At 39.6% G+C, this 18,361-nt stretch overlaps 1 protein-coding gene across 2 annotated transcripts in view; it reads right to left on the bottom strand.

Moving 5' to 3' along the window:
• Positions 1-18,361, bottom strand: part of marchf8 (membrane-associated ring finger (C3HC4) 8) — a 75,276-nt gene that overhangs the window by 50,478 nt on the left and 6,437 nt on the right. For both annotated transcript variants that reach the window (XM_051377119.1, XM_051377109.1), the window contains exon 2: positions 6,587-6,783. In XM_051377119.1, coding sequence (XP_051233079.1) covers positions 6,587-6,682 — 96 coding nt within the window. In that variant the 5' untranslated portion in view covers positions 6,683-6,783. The remainder of the gene's footprint in view (positions 1-6,586; positions 6,784-18,361) is intronic.

Here is an 18,361-nt window from a genome sequence, read left to right as displayed (position 1 = left end):
CAGCATGTCACAGGCAATTAAACGGTGTCCTCAAGATGCCCCACGGAGATACCTTCCAGTGAACAGAAGTGCAACAGAAAGCTCTGGATGGAGAACAGAGGAGGGAGACTTAGGCAGCAGCAGAGAGGGCCGGTAGCCTTTCATGTGGTGATTTCATTTCTCCCTCCTGGAAATAACTTTATCATTACTTTAATAACTTCAACATTAACATTAACTTCATCTCTTTTTTTTTTTTTTTGGTTCATCTCCGTCTGTGTGCATGTCTGTCTCTGGTTATCTGCTGGCTCTTCCCTTGTTTCATTCTGCACTATAACCACAGTCGCCTATATCAGAGACGTTCAAAATGCACCTTGGGTAACTGTGCAAAAATTAAATTGGTTCCCTCAAATCTATTCTAGCGAATTTGGTGGCTTTCACAGCTGAGGGCTTTTCTGAGTTGAGGTGTACTTTCTGTTTCCTGCACTGTGACGGTCTGAACAAATTTCTGTGGGTTAGTAGGTTAATAGTTATATATCTGTCGGATTAGGTTATACAGCCCACGTAATATTTAAATCATGAGATTATCACATGGAAATGTGTTTTTACAAAGTGAACACCTGAAAGCAGCTTAACGTATAGACATATTTATTTCTACAGTAAAGTGAGCTGTGTGTCTATATGTGTGGGTGGAGGTGGTGGAAGGCAATGAGGCAGGGGTTAATTAGCAGATATAGTCTCCTATGAATGTCTCTCTCTTTGCTAATAGCTGCTTTTCTAAAACGAAGAGCTCAAATACACACAGCAATGAAGGCGCCCCCTCACACTGGAGACAAAGCGAAGTCTCTTTCGATTCTGTATCACACAACATTATGCCATGTCTACCTAGAATATAGAGCAGCAAAGGGGACTGTAATTATTTCCTGCCATGCCTCTCAAAGTCCATTTTCTGCTGCTACGGGTCAATTGTAATCGCATATAAAACTTAATATAGTGCAGAGTGTGACAGTTACCAAAACCCAGTAAAATAACCTGTGGAGTTATCACCGGGGCTAATGAAATGAAATCTTTAACAAAGTGGAGCATAGTCCTTCCTCACAACAGTCAAAGCCCTCAAAGGCCTCCGCCGTCATGTCGGCTCTTCTACATTTAATTATGTTTTTTAGCACTTCAACCTGAAGTGGCTCAGCGCAGCCGGGTCCTCCTGGGAGACTCGTGCAAGTCCTGCACAGACGGGCTGACTAACAACACCAGCTGCTGGCATGTGTGTGTGCATATGTGTTTGTGCATACCTGCAACCTGAGTGCATGTCCTCACATGTGTGCTTCCAGAAAGAGAGACTCAGATAGTGAGACAGAGAGACGCAAAGGAGAGAAATAACTGCAGCAGCTCTACAGACTGTAGTGAATATACTGAATCCTGAAAGTTAGTGCTGAAACAATGAGTTGATTAATCAAATATTTGAGCGTTTCGTTAATTTATCAAACATTTAGTTGTTTCAGCTTCTGAAATACGAGATTGTGCTCCCTTCATCATTGTAAATTGAACAAATTTGAAATCCTTGGTCGGACAAAATAAGGAACATGCACATGTATCTTACATCTGTAATGGGCATTTTTACAATGTTTTGACATTAAATAATGAAACAATAATGAAATCCATCAATTCAAGTTGGTTAAAATCCTACTGTCTACTACCACATTAAAACAAAACACTTACTTCAGGATTTTGTATTTACTGTATACCAGCAGCTAAAGACGGTGTGTTTGCAGAGTTTGTGAAATCTTTCTGAATTCCTTGAGCAGCATATGTAAAGTAGGTTAGTTTGCTGACACACAGCATTCACACCTTTAAGAAAACTTCTGAATAGAGAGAATCCCATTCCGCCTATGTGTTATCTTCTCTCTACAGCTTCTGCTTTAAAGACAGGCTGGGGGAACCTGTTTGGCCTCAGAACATCGACACCAGAACAAACATACAGGTGGGTGTTTGTGTATTGTGCTTATGTGTATGTTCGTGCGAGAAAGAAAGAAAATATATGCACACGTCTTCATTTGTGCAAAAGAAATATCAACTGGATTAAAACGTGTGTACAATATAGCCGTACAAACTGTGTGTGTGTGTCAGGGGGAGATAATTTGTGCATGTATGAGAACACACATAAAATTTAAGTCTGCTTAATAAACTGATCACATCCAACTAAATGTGACCACCTTGAGTTTACTCCTTATGTACTCAAGTCACACACATGTAAACACTCCTTTTCCTGATAATTCAGCATTTCATGCCTAGTTTACCCAGCCCCAAGACTTTCTGGGTGATTATCATGGCATTTCCATTTGCAAGCCCCTGGGCACAGCAATCTGGAGGGGACTGATTTGGACCATTTAGATCCACTAAATGTTTGGAAAATGTTTCTCTGCCCCAGGGCTGAGAAACATATTTTCAAATATTTTCTAAACACATTTGTAGAATTTAATCAAACAGTATTTTTTTGGGACAATATTTTACAGCTAAAGTAATGCTGGGTGGAAACAGGCTACGCTGCCATCTGTCATCGCAGCCAAAAATGCTTCAACTGCACGAAAAGTGCAAGAACGTCATTTCAAAACAGTAATATAGAGGAACAAAAACAAGTTATGTCACTATACTAGAAGTGCTTCAATAAATTAACAAAGACAGACGCATAAACAGTCCATGTCTTGCTTGGAGGCCAGGTTGAAAGTTAATGTTGTGGCGGTCAGCGTTTGATATCTCTACAAAGCCCAGCTCTGCGGCTGTTATCAACCCACCAAACATCAGAGGAGAGGCAGGGAGTTTTCTCTGTCCTTGACTCTGACACACGCTTAACAAAGGACAAAGCTTCCAGCGCTTGTGTGTGCTTGCATAAAAAATACATGCGGGATCAAAAGGGCAGGTATCAAGTATCACAGTGCTCAGTGTGTGCACAGTCACAGAGATATACTGCTAAATATAATACTAGTCCGAGTGAGGCCCAGTATGTGGGCGTGAATACATGTGTGAATGTGAAAATGAAAGCCACAGCGGTGTCCACTGAAGCTGCTTTTACCGTAGAATACATCAGCAATCACAAGTGTAGATAGGGTTAAAGAGGTATGATAAAATCATCAAAACAAACACTGACAGTTCAATATGCATTTCCTAGATACACCACGAGACATTTTCTTCTTCCCTACCTGCTAAATTGTGCCAAAGGTTACATTATTGTAAACTCATGCATAATCCATTCGCTGCACACCTTATTAAAAAACCGCAGACTTAAATAAATCTGACCGTATTATTTGCCAAGGCTGAGAACTGTCAGGGAACTTTTTTCTTTTTTTTTCTTCCAAGAAATAAAACTCTCGCTCTCAAAGCTTTTTGATGCCATTTTAAAGTATGTTTTAAACCTCCATTTATCTACCCAAACACGAGTTCTCTAGTGGAGAACCACAATGCACGGACAGAGTGCCCACAAGCACATACCCACAGAGGATTTCGAAGAAGACAAATGAACTTGAGTGGAGCTGGAGGAGAGAGGCCAGAGAGGGGCCAGCAACAGTTAAAGATGTGTTGCTCTCTGAAGGAGCAGCTGACTAACTCTGAATTCTAAGTAGAAGAAAGTTCTGCTTTTTTTCTTGAGGCGCTAAAAGACCAGTTGTGTTGTCTAAGAGGGCCAGATGGGCCTGTGCTCTGTGACTAAACTTTGGACACACACACACACACACACACACACACACACACACACACACACACACACACACACACACACACACACACACACACACACACACACACACACACACACACACACACACACACACACACACACACACACACACACACACACACACACACACACACGACCCTTCAAGCTGATCAGCATTCAAAGTAAACACTCGTCCTTTTTCCTCTCCTTCTTTCCTACTCTGTTTCTCCTTTCTCCACTCCGCTGATGGTTCCACAGGGAGGACAGGAGTCGCTCCTGTTTATCCACTTATTCCTCAGGGTAAAAAAATAGGTTCAGCCAGCAGGAGACAGACAGAGGCAGAGACTGATGCTGTGCAAAAAGATGCAGGGTTGGATATTTACACTGTTAGCAAACATGGCGGCAGAGAGACCAAATGCCCCCAGGCATTATACCGCTTTACAGTTTCATTTCCCAGCAGACTATGGTAACCTTGCTATGACTGCTCTCAAAGTTTAAACCCCTCAGTCCTGTTAATAATGCATTGTATAAAGCAGGTATCTAAAGTACACAAACTCACACCTTTATTTGACTTAGGAATGAAACCAATATGAAACCAGTTTTGGAATAAATCCTCGGTCACTTTTACTTCTGCAATGACAAGGTATGATTTTAACCTTCATAACGAAACACAGATTAGGCTGTGTAAAAGTAAAAATACACATGTCTGCGCCAGTTTACAGCTTGCGTGAACTGTCGCTTGTACAACACGAGAGGATGAAACATGGCGCCATATGCAGCATGAAGAAGCCTCTTAAGAACACCTGCGCTGCTGCACTTAGCGCCCAGGCTCTATTGTGATCTGATGAGGTCGAGGAGAGAGGGCACGCTACGGACATATTGTCTTAGCACCTCGCTTTGTTCCAGAGCTCAAAAAAGCAACTGCACTCTGAGAGCACTTCACTGTGGTGTTTGATAGCGCTGGAGTAGAGAAGCAGAGAGGAGGAAGAGAAAGTAAAGATTGATAAACTGCATGTGAGATTGAGAACACCCGACTTCCTCCATTATCACTGACCAATCAAAATGCGGGGGGAAATAAACCCTCACAAATAATAAGAATCCTGATAAGTCAAAATGGCGTCCAGATGTGAAAGGTTTGAGGATTTCTAAAGAGTAATCTTTGGATTCTGAGAAAAGTCAAAATTCAGAGAATCAGATGAACTTCTCAGATGTGGCACTAATCCTCTTCTGTGTAAGCAGTGACCTGATAGATTGCTTCAGACCTTTATTTTGGCGGATCTGCAAGTTTCCGAATGACAGATTTTTTTTTTTTTGTGAAAGCTGTAACTATCCTGACAAAGCAGCAGAGAAGATGAACAGCAGCGCCCTGAGTTGGCGATTTTACGGCTTATTTTTGTAAATTCTACAAAACACCATGAAAAAGGTACCAAATCCTATGTCTGGTACCTTTAAACTGAGAGTAAACTGCAAAACCAGATGGCCTACAGGCGGTTTTAGGCACAAATGGAAAAGCAGACCAGCCTCATTAGATGCAAAACCTCCCTTCATCCCACAGGCACCACAGGAATAATTTGTTTGTGAGCGAAACGTTGTAATGCAGAATTTATACTGCCGTGTTAGGATTGACACCGCTGGCATTAAAAAATGTACTTTCTGATTGTTTTTTGATGAATGATGAAATAGAGGACACCTGGGGTAACATTCACCCCCCAAACCTTCAACTTTTGACTTTCACTCAGAATTAAAACCCATTTGGCTTTTGTCTAGTTGACATTTCCACCAGTCTTTCTGCAATGCATTCAATAGGTTATTTTTCAATGTAACAAAGAGTCATTTTTAAATAATACAAATTTCACACAGCCAAACCTAGTTCAAGAACAATGACAACAATACATAAAAAGGAACAGATGTCATAATAAAGTTTTTAAGGTACCTGGGAAACATTTATTTCCTGTGGGTGTATGAGTGACAGTAAGCAGAGCATAACTGAATGTGGCCCTGATATAAAAATAGTCAACTCTGGCTGTTGAAACAATGATAAAACAAAAACTGTGACAAAACAAAATTGAGCCTTTTTTTTTTTTGCTATGGGAAAACTGAAGAAATATTTTTTTTGTGTGTATAAAAATGGAGGAAATATTAATCAGCAACTTTAATAAATGTGTACAGACAGTTGTATGAATTGTTTATTTTCATTATTCCTTAGTACACTTTAAGAGTAAATAATGATATTATTATTTAAAAAGAATGGAGAACTTCTCAACAAGTCCTACAAATTAAACAACAGAATACGTATGTAGTCTGTTCCCTCCAAAACCACATATTAAAGTATTTTATGATGTCAAACCAGTGACAAATCATGACAGGACAATGCTTAAGGTTTGGTTTATGCACAAACATGACTTTACTTCCTCCTCCTTAGAGTTAACCGACCTTAATCATAATGATTACAATAATAACCATGTGGTTAAGGTTCAGGAATAGCTGCAGTCACGGTTAAACCAATGTTGACCGTCAGTAGGAAACAGGAAGCTAACAGCAGTTAGTTTGACCTCAATCTCCTCTATAATAATAATGTCAGACTACTTTCTCTTTTGCCCCCCATTGACAAGAGTATTACAGCCACTAGAGGATTTTGTCACTTGATACTCTTGTTTTACAATATTGATCTCTTCGATATTACTCCTCTGCCTCCCTCTACTCTACTGGACTTGACTGTGCAGATGTTGAGTCATAAATATCAAATATGTGTGAGACTAGTCTGCAAGTCACTTTGTGAAGCTAAGAACAGAATTCCTTGCCATTGTAGAAATAAAACTGGGCTTTATGGGATAAAACCACCACATAATCCCCAGCTTTAAGAGTTTGAGACCTGATTTAGCCTTTTAACTGTTCACATACCTGCTTGTCCTTGTCCTTAGCTTTCCCACTGCCTGACACCCGCGATGAGGTGACATCACGGGGGATGACAGAGATCTGGTGCAGTGGCATGTTCATCCCAGCAGAGCCAACCAGGGACACTCACACACACACTTCCTGTTCCGCTGCCAGAGCAAAGGGCATGATGGTCTGAACTACGACACCTTGCCCGCACTGCCCTGCAGAAGACACACAGGGGACAGACAGACGTTAGCAACAACATAATAAAATCACATTCAAATAAGGTGTAAAATCATATTATATATCACTGTGTCTGGAGGGGGCTGAAATACAAGTCTGCAGCTGCATTTTGTGTTTTCATCTCATCCGCTGATAGAATTAATAATATCTTAGTGATGGCTTACATAAACTTTGAATAAAAAAGCTATTAAAAAGGAGCAGGGCTAACACCACTTTAAATGTATTATAGTTGTATGTCTTATCTTTTCTGCTGCATTTGTGTGTATAAAGAGTGAAACAATATTTTCTACAATATTTGTATATATTTTGATATTTTTATTGGCCCCTGTGTCATTTTTCTTGTATTTTGAGTTTGTTGGTAACTTTATACTTTGTTGACAAAATAATAAATCAGCATTATAGCCGAGTTTGTGCTGAAAAGAGGATATCTTGTATGTGGGTAAGAGCAGTTTAAAAGGTGGTAAAAGGTAAAATGGAGTAATAGAATGCAAAATTAGGAACCCTATTAAGTCCATGGACCTTTCTTGGTGCTGACCTACAGTACAAGTGTAAGCAACTTTTGTCTATTCTCAAACCACCAAAGGCAGAGTCATCTCTTGTGATTTTCCACAGGAGAGCAGAAGTTTGTCTTAGAATAGCACCAGCACAGAGTGTAATAAATTATCACAGAGGTGATCCCCGAAGTGTGCAATAAATCACTACAGAGGTGATCCCGTGTGTGCAGGAATAAATTGTTTTTTCCAAAGACCTGGAGATTCAGAGCTATCATTTCCACAAAAGAGAGAGCTGTGGTACATGCGGTTGCCTGTCGTTGTTGGATAGATGCAGACAGACAGTCATGAAAGCAGCAGCAGCAGTAGTAGTATGAGGCTGTCCAGTGGTGTTACACAAGAGGGTTTACATATGGGTCGTTTTAACTTCAGTTAATGCAGCCATCTGTACTACCACTGACAGCAATTAAGCTTTAGCTCCTTCTCACCACTAGGCCGTGTGTGTGTGTGTGTGTGTGTGTGTGTGTGTGTGTGTGTGTGTGTGTGTGTGTGTGTGTGTGTGTGTGTGTGTGTGTGTGTGTGTCAGTGCCAAGCAAACCCTCAAGCGCCGCAGTATGAAAATGACAGGATTAAAAAACCAAAAAGCAGACAGATGTGTTGTCAGTAAAATGGCAGTAATGAGAAACCAGCGTTGATGGCTGGAAGGAGGGGTTGGAGGTCTTTGGACTGAGAATGCCACACAGGTTCACTGAGGAGAACCTTCAGCAACAGGCCAACACAGCCAGAGCTGCCACTTCAGTTCATCAATGTCTCTGATAAGTATCAAGATGGAGAGGTGATTATGCTCATATGAACACACTAACACAAACAGTCAGCAGTCATATCAGCTTCTTGTGCAGCAGCTGGCAGTCTCAGCTCTGTGCCAAAGAGGGTGGGGGTGGGGGGGTTATGTGTTAATGAAGACCAACCAGAAAGCAGCCCAGCACCTGTTAATACATTCTCCAGCAAATTATCAAACTGTAAACTAGTCCTGGACACAGTGGAAGACTCTGAGACACAGCGGAGGCTGAACAAGAATCACAAACATCACCACAGGAAAAACTAACAGTTATTGTTAGTTCAGAACATTTTGAACACAGATAAAGATGTTCATAGATGGTGTTTATCCTAGAAGACTTCATATTATGTGACTAGAAAACAACTGCTTTGCTTGATAAGGATAACTTTAGATATCAGTACTATCTTGTGGTAACACGATAAACTCCAAAGGAACACGATTTGTGGAAATCTACATTGTATGCATTATGGCTGCAACTAATTCATCTAATAAAATGCATTCATATTTGAATGATTAATTAGTCTAATCTGGTTACATTTTTGATGAAAGCTGGTCAAATGCACATACATACTTTGTACATTAGACAGCTCTCTCCACCACCATCATTGAAAATTAAGGAAAATCTTTTAGCTCATCGCTCCAATAGAATTTCAGAGACTTGGAGAGTCTACGTCAGCGAACACTGAAAGTGTTTTGGAGCCTTATGGTGTTTTTATTTTATTTGTCACCCATCTCTACATCAACCCTGACAAGGTAGGCAATCTAATTGAGTTAAGCAAGGTTAACTCAATAAGACAATGTGGCAAAAAAAAAAAAAGTGTGCACAGAAAGAGAGTTCACTCAAGACTGACATTTCTGTCTTGAACTGCTGATTCACATTCACATTAAAAACCCACAGTGTGTTTGTTTGCTGTGAAACACAAAGGGAATTACAATTTCTCCCTGAGGAAAAGAAAAACAACTATTTGACGATTCAGTGCTGGATTTACCGAGCTAATGCAGGAGGCAGCGCCCTTTACTGTATGCAGAGGTCAGGATGATCGAGTACAGAGTTCTTCAGATGCTGGTGCAAAAGATGACTCATCTATTTTCGACTGATGTTCAACCTAAACCTGAACCTCCATTTTGCTACGGTAGCTGCACGTGTTCAGCGAGCACTGCTGCCGACACACTCTTCACAAATCATTAATAAAAACCTGTTTACATCCAGTCACAACCATCAATCTCCCTTCTGTCTGCACGCCTCGATTCCTTCCTGCCGAACCCTTCAGTTTTGATTTTGTTAAAAATGGATTTTCTGAACTGAATGCAAGAGCAGTGAAGTAATTTAATCCCTTTTGGTGATTCTGGCTTTATCATGAGCAATTATATGACCTCGCTTTGAGCTAGTGAGCTATGGTTGAAGAATACAGGTCACTTTGATGGTCGGAGAGCACGCACAGTCATATTGTGTACGTGCACGTGTGTGTTTGTGTGTGGCTAATGAGTTACAGTAAATGAGCGTGGATCAGGGGACAAAGTTACCCGCCTCAGGGCATCACACGGCGGCATCATTAAAGCTCCTGCTGTATTTCACTCATAAGTGTTTGTATTAATTACAAAGCGGGCAATCTTGTGTCATTTCCAGAGCTATGCTGTGAAGTAAATCTGTGGGATGATCAAAATAAATCAAGACGGTCTATGTCATGTATTTCTGCACTACATTTTCAGAGCTGTGGTTCACTCAAATGTTTTTTGCGGCAGTCCGAAAAGAAACAACCAACAAGATTTATCATTGCGGCCACAACACAGACTGTGCTGCTGCACCAGCGGGCTCGTTACTATACATCTAAAAGAATAACAACGACTGCAGTAAAATCCTCCACTCCACTCATAATTGCCATTACATTTTCAAGCCTTTGTTGAACTGAGAGGTTGCGCTAACGGAGTGAGAGATGTCAGGATTACGCTTACTCCATATATGTAAACACTCCGTTCCGTGCTATAGCGTGAATATTTTTAGGATTAGTAAAGCTAAACTAAATCTGTCAATCAAGCTGTCAGGAGCTCCCTTGGATGTAAGATCAGGCCATTTTCAGTTTTGTGTGTGAGTGTATGTGTGTGCATGTGCGTGTGTGTGTGTCCTCCGGGCCGTCTGCCAGTCAAAGAGTTCACTGCAACAATATTAATAGCTACAAATCCAGCAGCACTCCAACCAATCACAGGTCTCCTGTGGTTCCAATTTGACACTGACCCGTTGCCATGGCAGCAGCTCCAGCGGTTCATTTAAGAAGGGGATGACAATTAGAATAAATGTATGATTGTCTGACTGGTTATAACTGCTGGTAGATAACAAAATTTTAATTTTTATTGACTTTCAGTGAAATTGCATTGTGGTGATACGATCACATCGTGTTAATTGTTCGACAATTCTGTTATCTAAAGTAATGATTCAAAGAAAACTGTAATTAAAAACTATCACGGTGAGTTATCAACAGTTTTGTTTTGCATGTGAGGAGTAAGATGTAATACAAGCGGTGGAACAGTTCATTGCATAGTTATTTAACATCCTCAACCCCACTGATCCTCATCATTTCTGAGCCTGGCTGTCAGGCTAAATTGCCATTTCATTTCCCTTAATTTACTCAGCCCACTGTGATGATGTTGGCGGTTTTGTTTTGTCCCAACCAATGAGCAGCGCAGAGTCCAGCGAAAGTAATTTTCACTTAACATGGAAGCTACGGTGTCTGTTGTTACAGGCCCCTTAAATTAAAAGGGAAAGTGCACCGATTTTACACATCAAAGTCTGTTTACGGGTTTTGGGGAGTACTGACAAAGTGCAGTGTCGGTGAACACCTAATATTATATAAAATGTATATTATATAATATATAACCAGATATTGCCTTCAGGAGTTGGTGGAGACCAAACCAAAGCTAAAAAAGGAGAATGAATATCAGAATTACAGGTGGCCACAAATAAGTGTAACATTGCTTCATGGTTGCTGGATGTGTAAAAAAGGAACTATTTGCTAATGCATTCATCATAACTTTATAAAAGGTGATAGTGTCAATGTTGGATTTACAGCTTGTTATGCTGCCTCCAAGTGGCCAGAAAATGATGAATGATAACTATAACAACTATAACTATAAATATATGTATCTCCAGTGGAGTCCACACCATAACAGCAGTGGCGGACAATATCATTGGGATCACTTACAGAGTGATTTGATGAAAGATATTGTGGTATACAACTTATTAAATGCTTGTATAACATAATATCAGGCTGCAAATTACACATTACAAAAACGTCATTTTACTTGAGACATATCAGAAGGCTTTAATTGTGTCCTCTTTTTTACCAAAGTAAAAGTATTAACCTAATCAATATACATTTTTCCTAAACTGCAGACAGAGCCACTGTTTATACAACATTATCATTCATCAGCGTGGATGCTCACATTGTTATCATTATAGTTATAGATATTGTGGACGGGGCCTCTAAAGTATTAATGCATAATTGAATTAAAAAGGGGGGAAACTGTCTGGCTCTTTTAATGGGGCTTTGCACACATTTATCATATCATGATACGATTTGGGAAACACGGTCTTACAGGATGTCCACAGAGAGACAAGGCCATCAAAATATTACTGTAGCTCCAAGCATCCAATGAAGTCCATTTATTTTAAAGAAAGACAATTGAGCCCTGCCTTCTCTCCAGCTCTTCCCCTCTCTGCTCCTGCACCAGGTAAATCACAGTCCTGTCTCCTCCATGTTCTGCTCAGCTGAGCTCTGCTGTTATTCAGTTTGCCAAGAGGCCCCTCTGTGTCCCTGCTGTCAGATCAGACCTGAGATATGGCTGAGAGCCTGTTCTCCGGTTCTGATGCGCATCCAGGCAGAAAAACTCGGCTGTGTATCAGTCAATCCTAACATTACTGTACTATAGCTATAGTCTATATTTTAAAGAGGTGTCTTCCCTGAAGATTAGTGGCTTCTAAAAGAATCGGATAGATTATGGGTCTTAAAAATGTTAGGCTAAACAGATATTGCAAGTGTATTTTGAATTCCAAGTGAGTTAAATCAAGAATTTTGTAACCTCATTACAAGAATAAAAGAGGCTTCTCAATGTGCGACTACATGCTGATATTACAGTTTAAGAGAATAATTTGGAAACTGTGGAAAAAGATAAAGTACTGATTTTAATGTCTTAGCCTCTGCAATAACTATCACTATGTGATGTTTTCATTAACAGAGTTCTCATAAATTTAACCATCACAGAAATGTATTCAGTGTTTATCTGGCAGGTACAGTACAGCGCTTGAAAATGTAATTTTCTTGCTTTGATTGCTGTTCCCTCAAGGGATGTGTCACTTTGTCACTGAATCATTTTATGAGGGGATGGATTTTATAAAAAATTATAAAATGCTGTAGATGGGCCTGTACTTTGGACGGGTGCCCCTGCTGAGAGGTACAAGTCAGAGGAGAGGACGGGGGCATTAATTTCATCATGGCACAGATTCTATAGCTGTGTTGGCAGCAACAACTGGACTTAATGCCCTGCCAGATCTCTCTCTCTCTCTCTCTCTCTCAAACACACACACACAGAGAGAGGAATAGAAACACATCAAATCCTGCAGTTCTTCATAAGTTTGGATAAATTGTTTAAACAAATTTAACTGTCAAATTTAAACTGTTAGATAATTTAACTGTCACTGACACTGTATAATTTCATAAGAATGCACACATATACAAACACACAGGCCCTGTGCTGCACTGAGCTAGAAGACTGGTGATTACTTGAACACTTTTTCATAAACTACCGGGAATACATTATCATAATGTTTTTTAGCTCATTGTCATTTCAAATGTAGCTGCACCGTTTATCAGCACCAGTGCGGTGTGAATATTACCGCGGCTTCTTCTCTGCCTCCTAAATGTCTCCATGCCTGTTTACCCTATATGCAGGATTAATCAAAAGCATCTATGATATTTAAGTTTGCTGCATTCATAATGCCTCTGTTAGCTGTCCCATTTGATTATATGCTAATGAGTCCCAGTTTGCATTTGATTAATTGTGTGGTTGGTGAAATGAGCTCTGCATAAACAGCCTTGTTGGTCGGGGAAATGCGAGAGAGAGGAATGCTTTTAACACACCCCAATACAATTTTTGGGCTTTTACCAACATTTACCAAAATGACCTTCATTTTTTTTTTTTTTTTTACACATTCTTTCTCAGCTGCTTAGGAGGTGTGAAGGACAGCCGGAGCAAAAAGGAGACAGAGAGACTACAGGGATACCACCGCTGCAAATATGCACAAATACACATAGCGACGCCCTGTTAAACTTCCTCTTCTGCAGGGGAAGAAGGATCCGTTCATTTACAGTAAATGTTTCTTTATTCAGTACTGCTACTGGAACAGACACAACGCATCTGCCTTGGATACTCAGAAATAGGCCATTCAAAGTTCAGTTAAATGCTTAACTAAGGCAATTCTTTCAATGAATTCTTGTTGAATTTCCCAGCTTAGTGTAGTGATGTGTAGAAACTCTGATGCAAGACGAATAAACCCTCAATTTCTCAAGAAGCATCAGAGGAGTCGTTTCATTAATTCTGTTTCCAGTTAAAATAACATGAAATAACTCATTGCACCTTGTTGCCAAATTCAACATGTTCAAAATGAAATGCCAAAAACCAACAATCAATCAAATGCCATTTACTTGTGACTTGCATCTTGTCATGCATATATATTTTTTATAAAAGCACAGTACTGTGACAATAGAAAGTCTAGGACCAAATGACATTGCACCATGACTACAGCTGGTGATAACCACATTCTGAAGTCAAAACAAAACTCCTATTATTCAGCTACCAGTCATTTTTATCTGGCAGTTTTACCAGTTGAAATGACAAATGCCAGCAGCAGATTATATTAGCTGCAGCCTGTAGTTAATTAATGATTATTCCCTAAGTACCTTACCCAAAGGCCAGACTGAAACTCTGGTAATTGTCTATTGTTGTACACATTAGGCTACCACTCAGAAGTGTGAGTGTGTTGCCTTGTCATCCAACAAAAAGGTGCTTATAGATCTCAAGTGTTTGAAATTTGGTTACTTATAACCCTGAAACTGAATAGATTTGATAAGGGATTTTAGAGGATTCATGTTCAATTAAATGTTAGAGAAGTCTCAAAAAACATGTTACTGACAGAGCCCTTTACAGTAGTATGAGCGTACCGTAACTGGACCAGTTGAAAGTGAAAGAGGAAGTCTAGTCTCTTTTCTGGGAAGAAAATCATCCTTTTTTGGTCCACAGGGAAGTTTTATTCTTTCTCAGATAACCTCACAAGCTGTCACAACAAGGCAGGAAAAACATCTAAATGCCAGTAAGTAAATGGGAAATAATATATCATTGCATCGCTTTAGAGATAACTTCATAAGAGTTTTGACAGGTTGCTGTTAAATTCTTTGTGTATGTGTATGCGTGTGTGTGCGTGCGTGCGTGTGTGTGTGTGTGTAGGTGTGTAGGTGTGTGTGTGATGGGAGGATAAGAGAAAGAAACAGAGAATACAAGCAGGCCGAGTACCGATTTTATGCTGGAAGAGCAGAATGAAATATCTGGAGACAAAAATGCAAACACATCAAAAACACAGAATACAGAGACAGGAACTGAAATTGTTAGACAGGGCAGTAGGCTAACTCACATTGTAGACACACACACACACACGCATGCACGCACGCAGTATGCAGATTTTGTAATCTCCCTGCTACAGCTGATAGTGTAATGGGGAAGTAGAACACAGCATATAGAGGAAGCCAGAGCTCCTAACTTTATTAACAGTATACAGAGCAAACGATTCTCACCTGCACATATCGATCAAAGTCATATCTAATCCCAATTAACTTGTAGTTGGAGGATATTTATGTGATCATGAGGCAGAGCACCGCTGTCAGATCTGGTCATTTGTTTGCACAAATACATGCTGGTAAAAGGTAATTGGGAATTTACCCAAAACTGACACCCAGACTGAGTTGTGGTAAGTGAGCAGGTGCAGTCTCTAGATGTCGATGAACACCGTCTTAACACTTGAAGACTTTTTTTTCTTTTTCTTTTTTTCTTTTTTTAAATCCCTGCAGACAAGACAATACAATTTAATTAAAGTAAAGTAAAAAGTGAGCAGCTTTTTTTTTAATTCTGACACTGGCAGCAGCATTGAGGTTTTAGACCGTATTGAGCCTCTTATCTGTCGATTTGACTGTATGCTTGCAACTGCTGATGTGAGGCTGACGGAGGAAAGTTGTGTGGAAGCCTGCTGTTGATTTTAATGAGGCACTACCAAAGCTGACAGATGCAACAGCAGGTGATGTGTGACACTACAGGACTTACGTTGTGGATTTCAGTGTGTGAAAATACCACCATGGTGTTAAACATATCCCTTCCAGTCCACTGGCTCTGTTTTTATAATACCTTAAATACAGACACAAGCCTATCAACTTTTCTCAATTAAACGATTGATCATTTGGTTAATAAAACACCAGAAAGCTAAAGAATGATCATTATAGTTTATCATAAGGAGAAGCAGTAAACTCACATTTCACAAGCTGGAACCATCAAATGTTTGCTATTTCTGCTTGAAAAATAAGTTAAATGATTCATTGATGACTAAAAGACTGTCAGTAAAGTTGCAGCTCTGTTTTACTACATGTTCTTACCCCAGAATCAGAGGCAAACTGTTTGGCTTTGAATTTAATAATTTCAATGACGAATAATGACTCCATGATACTTTGTGGACAAAAAAAAAGGTGTAATAGTTTAGTCAAGTATAGGACAGAAGCGATTATGCAGTGCTTCTATCACTGATGTTGAAGAGTCAACTAGCTACAAGAAGGCGCTGAAGTCCGTTGTTCATGTTACCACAGAAATCTCTACTTTCATGTAAACTTGCTAAACTTTTTGATGGTCTTGCAATAATTTTAGGACTTGCTTCCTGAATTTATTACTTGTTTTTTTAAATTAATTTCTGCTTGTGCGGCTGGAATTGCTTCACTCTGATAAGACCAAAAGAGGGTGTCAGCTCAAATGAAAGAAAACCTTTTATATGATCAAATCTGTAATAAATAAAAGGGGACATGACATGAAGGACAGGGACAGATGTTCACTAACGCACTGGAATATTCAGAAACTCAATCAGAAAGGATTGAGTATCTTATTTATGAATACTATTCACTACGTATTTAGTATTGCAATGAGGCCAGAGAAGCCATTTTCCTCTTATTGGGGCGATGCCAGAATGAACATGTATCACAGTATGTATGGCAGGTACCATTCTTTACTTGCACCCATTTAACCTCCAAAGCATTTCTAATCTTTAAAAACAAAATAAAGCAAGAAAGACTAAATGCTTGGGGTTTATTAAGACTTAAGTATCACAGCAATAAGTTTCTTTTCTGACAATGGGAGACTACGTCACACTGTTTACTTCATACCTGCTGCCGTAAGAAAAAAACTTTCCACATTTCCTCATACCTGCTGTTATACGAGGTGATTAAGTCTTAGCTCTGACTCAAGGGAGGCTTACACTTCAAAAATGTCCTAACTTGGTTGCGGAGTAATGAGGAATTCACCCACGACTACAGATTCAAGGAAACTTAATATCGCATCTAGTGGGAGACAATCAGTTTTAATTTTAAAAGTCAGTCCACCCATAAGACATATTTTCTCACTTACATCTAACACAATAGCCTCTTTTTATAGGGTCTATTTCTTCATCAGAACGTCCTCCTTGTAGCCTAGGGGTTTAAAAGCCGATCGTGTAATACTATAGCAATGTTCCTGCTTCAAGTCTGGCTGAGGACCTTTCCACCCCTCCCCCCCTCATTTCCTGTTAACTCTGTTCTTCTTTATCGAATAAAAGGAAAATATGCCCTCAAAGTACTTTTAAAAAAGTCAATAAACACTGTTCACACCAAGGTCTGTGGATTATGTGGTGTAAGTGGGACATTGTTTCTGGAAGCTGCTTTTCAATGCTTTGAGCGTCATACTGTAAAAAGACATTCGCTTTCATTTAGGCTGAAACTTGTGGTTTATTAGTGATCGTTTCTCCATCAGCTGGTTAATAATGTTGTTGATAAAATGCCAGAAAACAGTAAAATAATTTCTTAAGCCAGGGTGACGAGTTCTAAATACTTGTTTCATCAAAGCAACAAGATATTCAGTTCATTAGCATAGCCTATATGACAAAGAAAAGCATAAAATCCTCACCATTGAGAAGCCGGAGCCAGAAAAATCAATGCACCAATTATTTAATTATCAAGATGGTTGCTGATTTATTCTGGCTTATCATTTAATCAGCTATTTGTTTCAGCTCTACTTCAATTGTATCTGAAAACCATTTTTAGTGTCTCAGATCAGACGATATGAAAAGTGGGTTATTCATCACACAACCTTTGACACATTAAGAAATGTCTTGATTTAGACCCTCATTTCCCTCACAGCAGCCATATCCAAGGTAATGGAACAAATGAAGATGTCAGGTTGGTTTGACAAAGTGCCTGAGCATCCTCCACACACAGCCCTCATCTCTTTCTAATGGGGATAATCAGACCTACATGGCTCCAAAATAACCCACCCCCTGTGAGTCTGTACATCCGGACAACATCCAGTAAACACGCGTCAATCAATGTGCACAGGATATACAGGTTTGGCTCAAATGCAAATATGAACGTTGTTGGCCAAACAGCTTCTTGGGTGGCTTTAAGATGTTAAGCTCAGAACATCATCAAGCCAAGTGGTTAAAAATGCTGGTGGTTACGCAGCCATAATCACCACGCTTGCCCTGTGTAAACTCTAAATGTCATATGCAGCAGCCAGTGTCACATCACATTCATAATCCCTCCCTGGATAGCACACATAATGCTGAAGGTTGTTAAGAAAAGAGCAGTTACGCCATCTTACCCATCATTCCAGCTGTTCACCTGAATGGTTTGATATTGTCACAGATTTGTCCGTGTGATCACACCAGTTTCAACAGCTGTATACACACAGCAACTTGTATTCATTCAACTGAATTAATATTTGTCAAACAAACTCATTTATTGCTCCAAAAAAACCAATTTGAACCTACTACACCACATTATGTCTACAAAACCAATTTGTACAAGCAATAATAGGATAAATTGATTATTTAATACACTATTAATGACTGCAACACACTGAGGATTGAATTACAATGATCAAAAAATTACAGTAGAG

This window comes from Dicentrarchus labrax, unplaced genomic scaffold (assembly GCF_905237075.1).
Source record: "Dicentrarchus labrax unplaced genomic scaffold, dlabrax2021, whole genome shotgun sequence".
NCBI classification, from domain to species: Eukaryota; Metazoa; Chordata; class Actinopteri; family Moronidae; genus Dicentrarchus; species Dicentrarchus labrax.
Note: the sequence above shows the minus strand (reverse complement) of the source record. Positions and strands in the feature narration are given on the sequence as shown.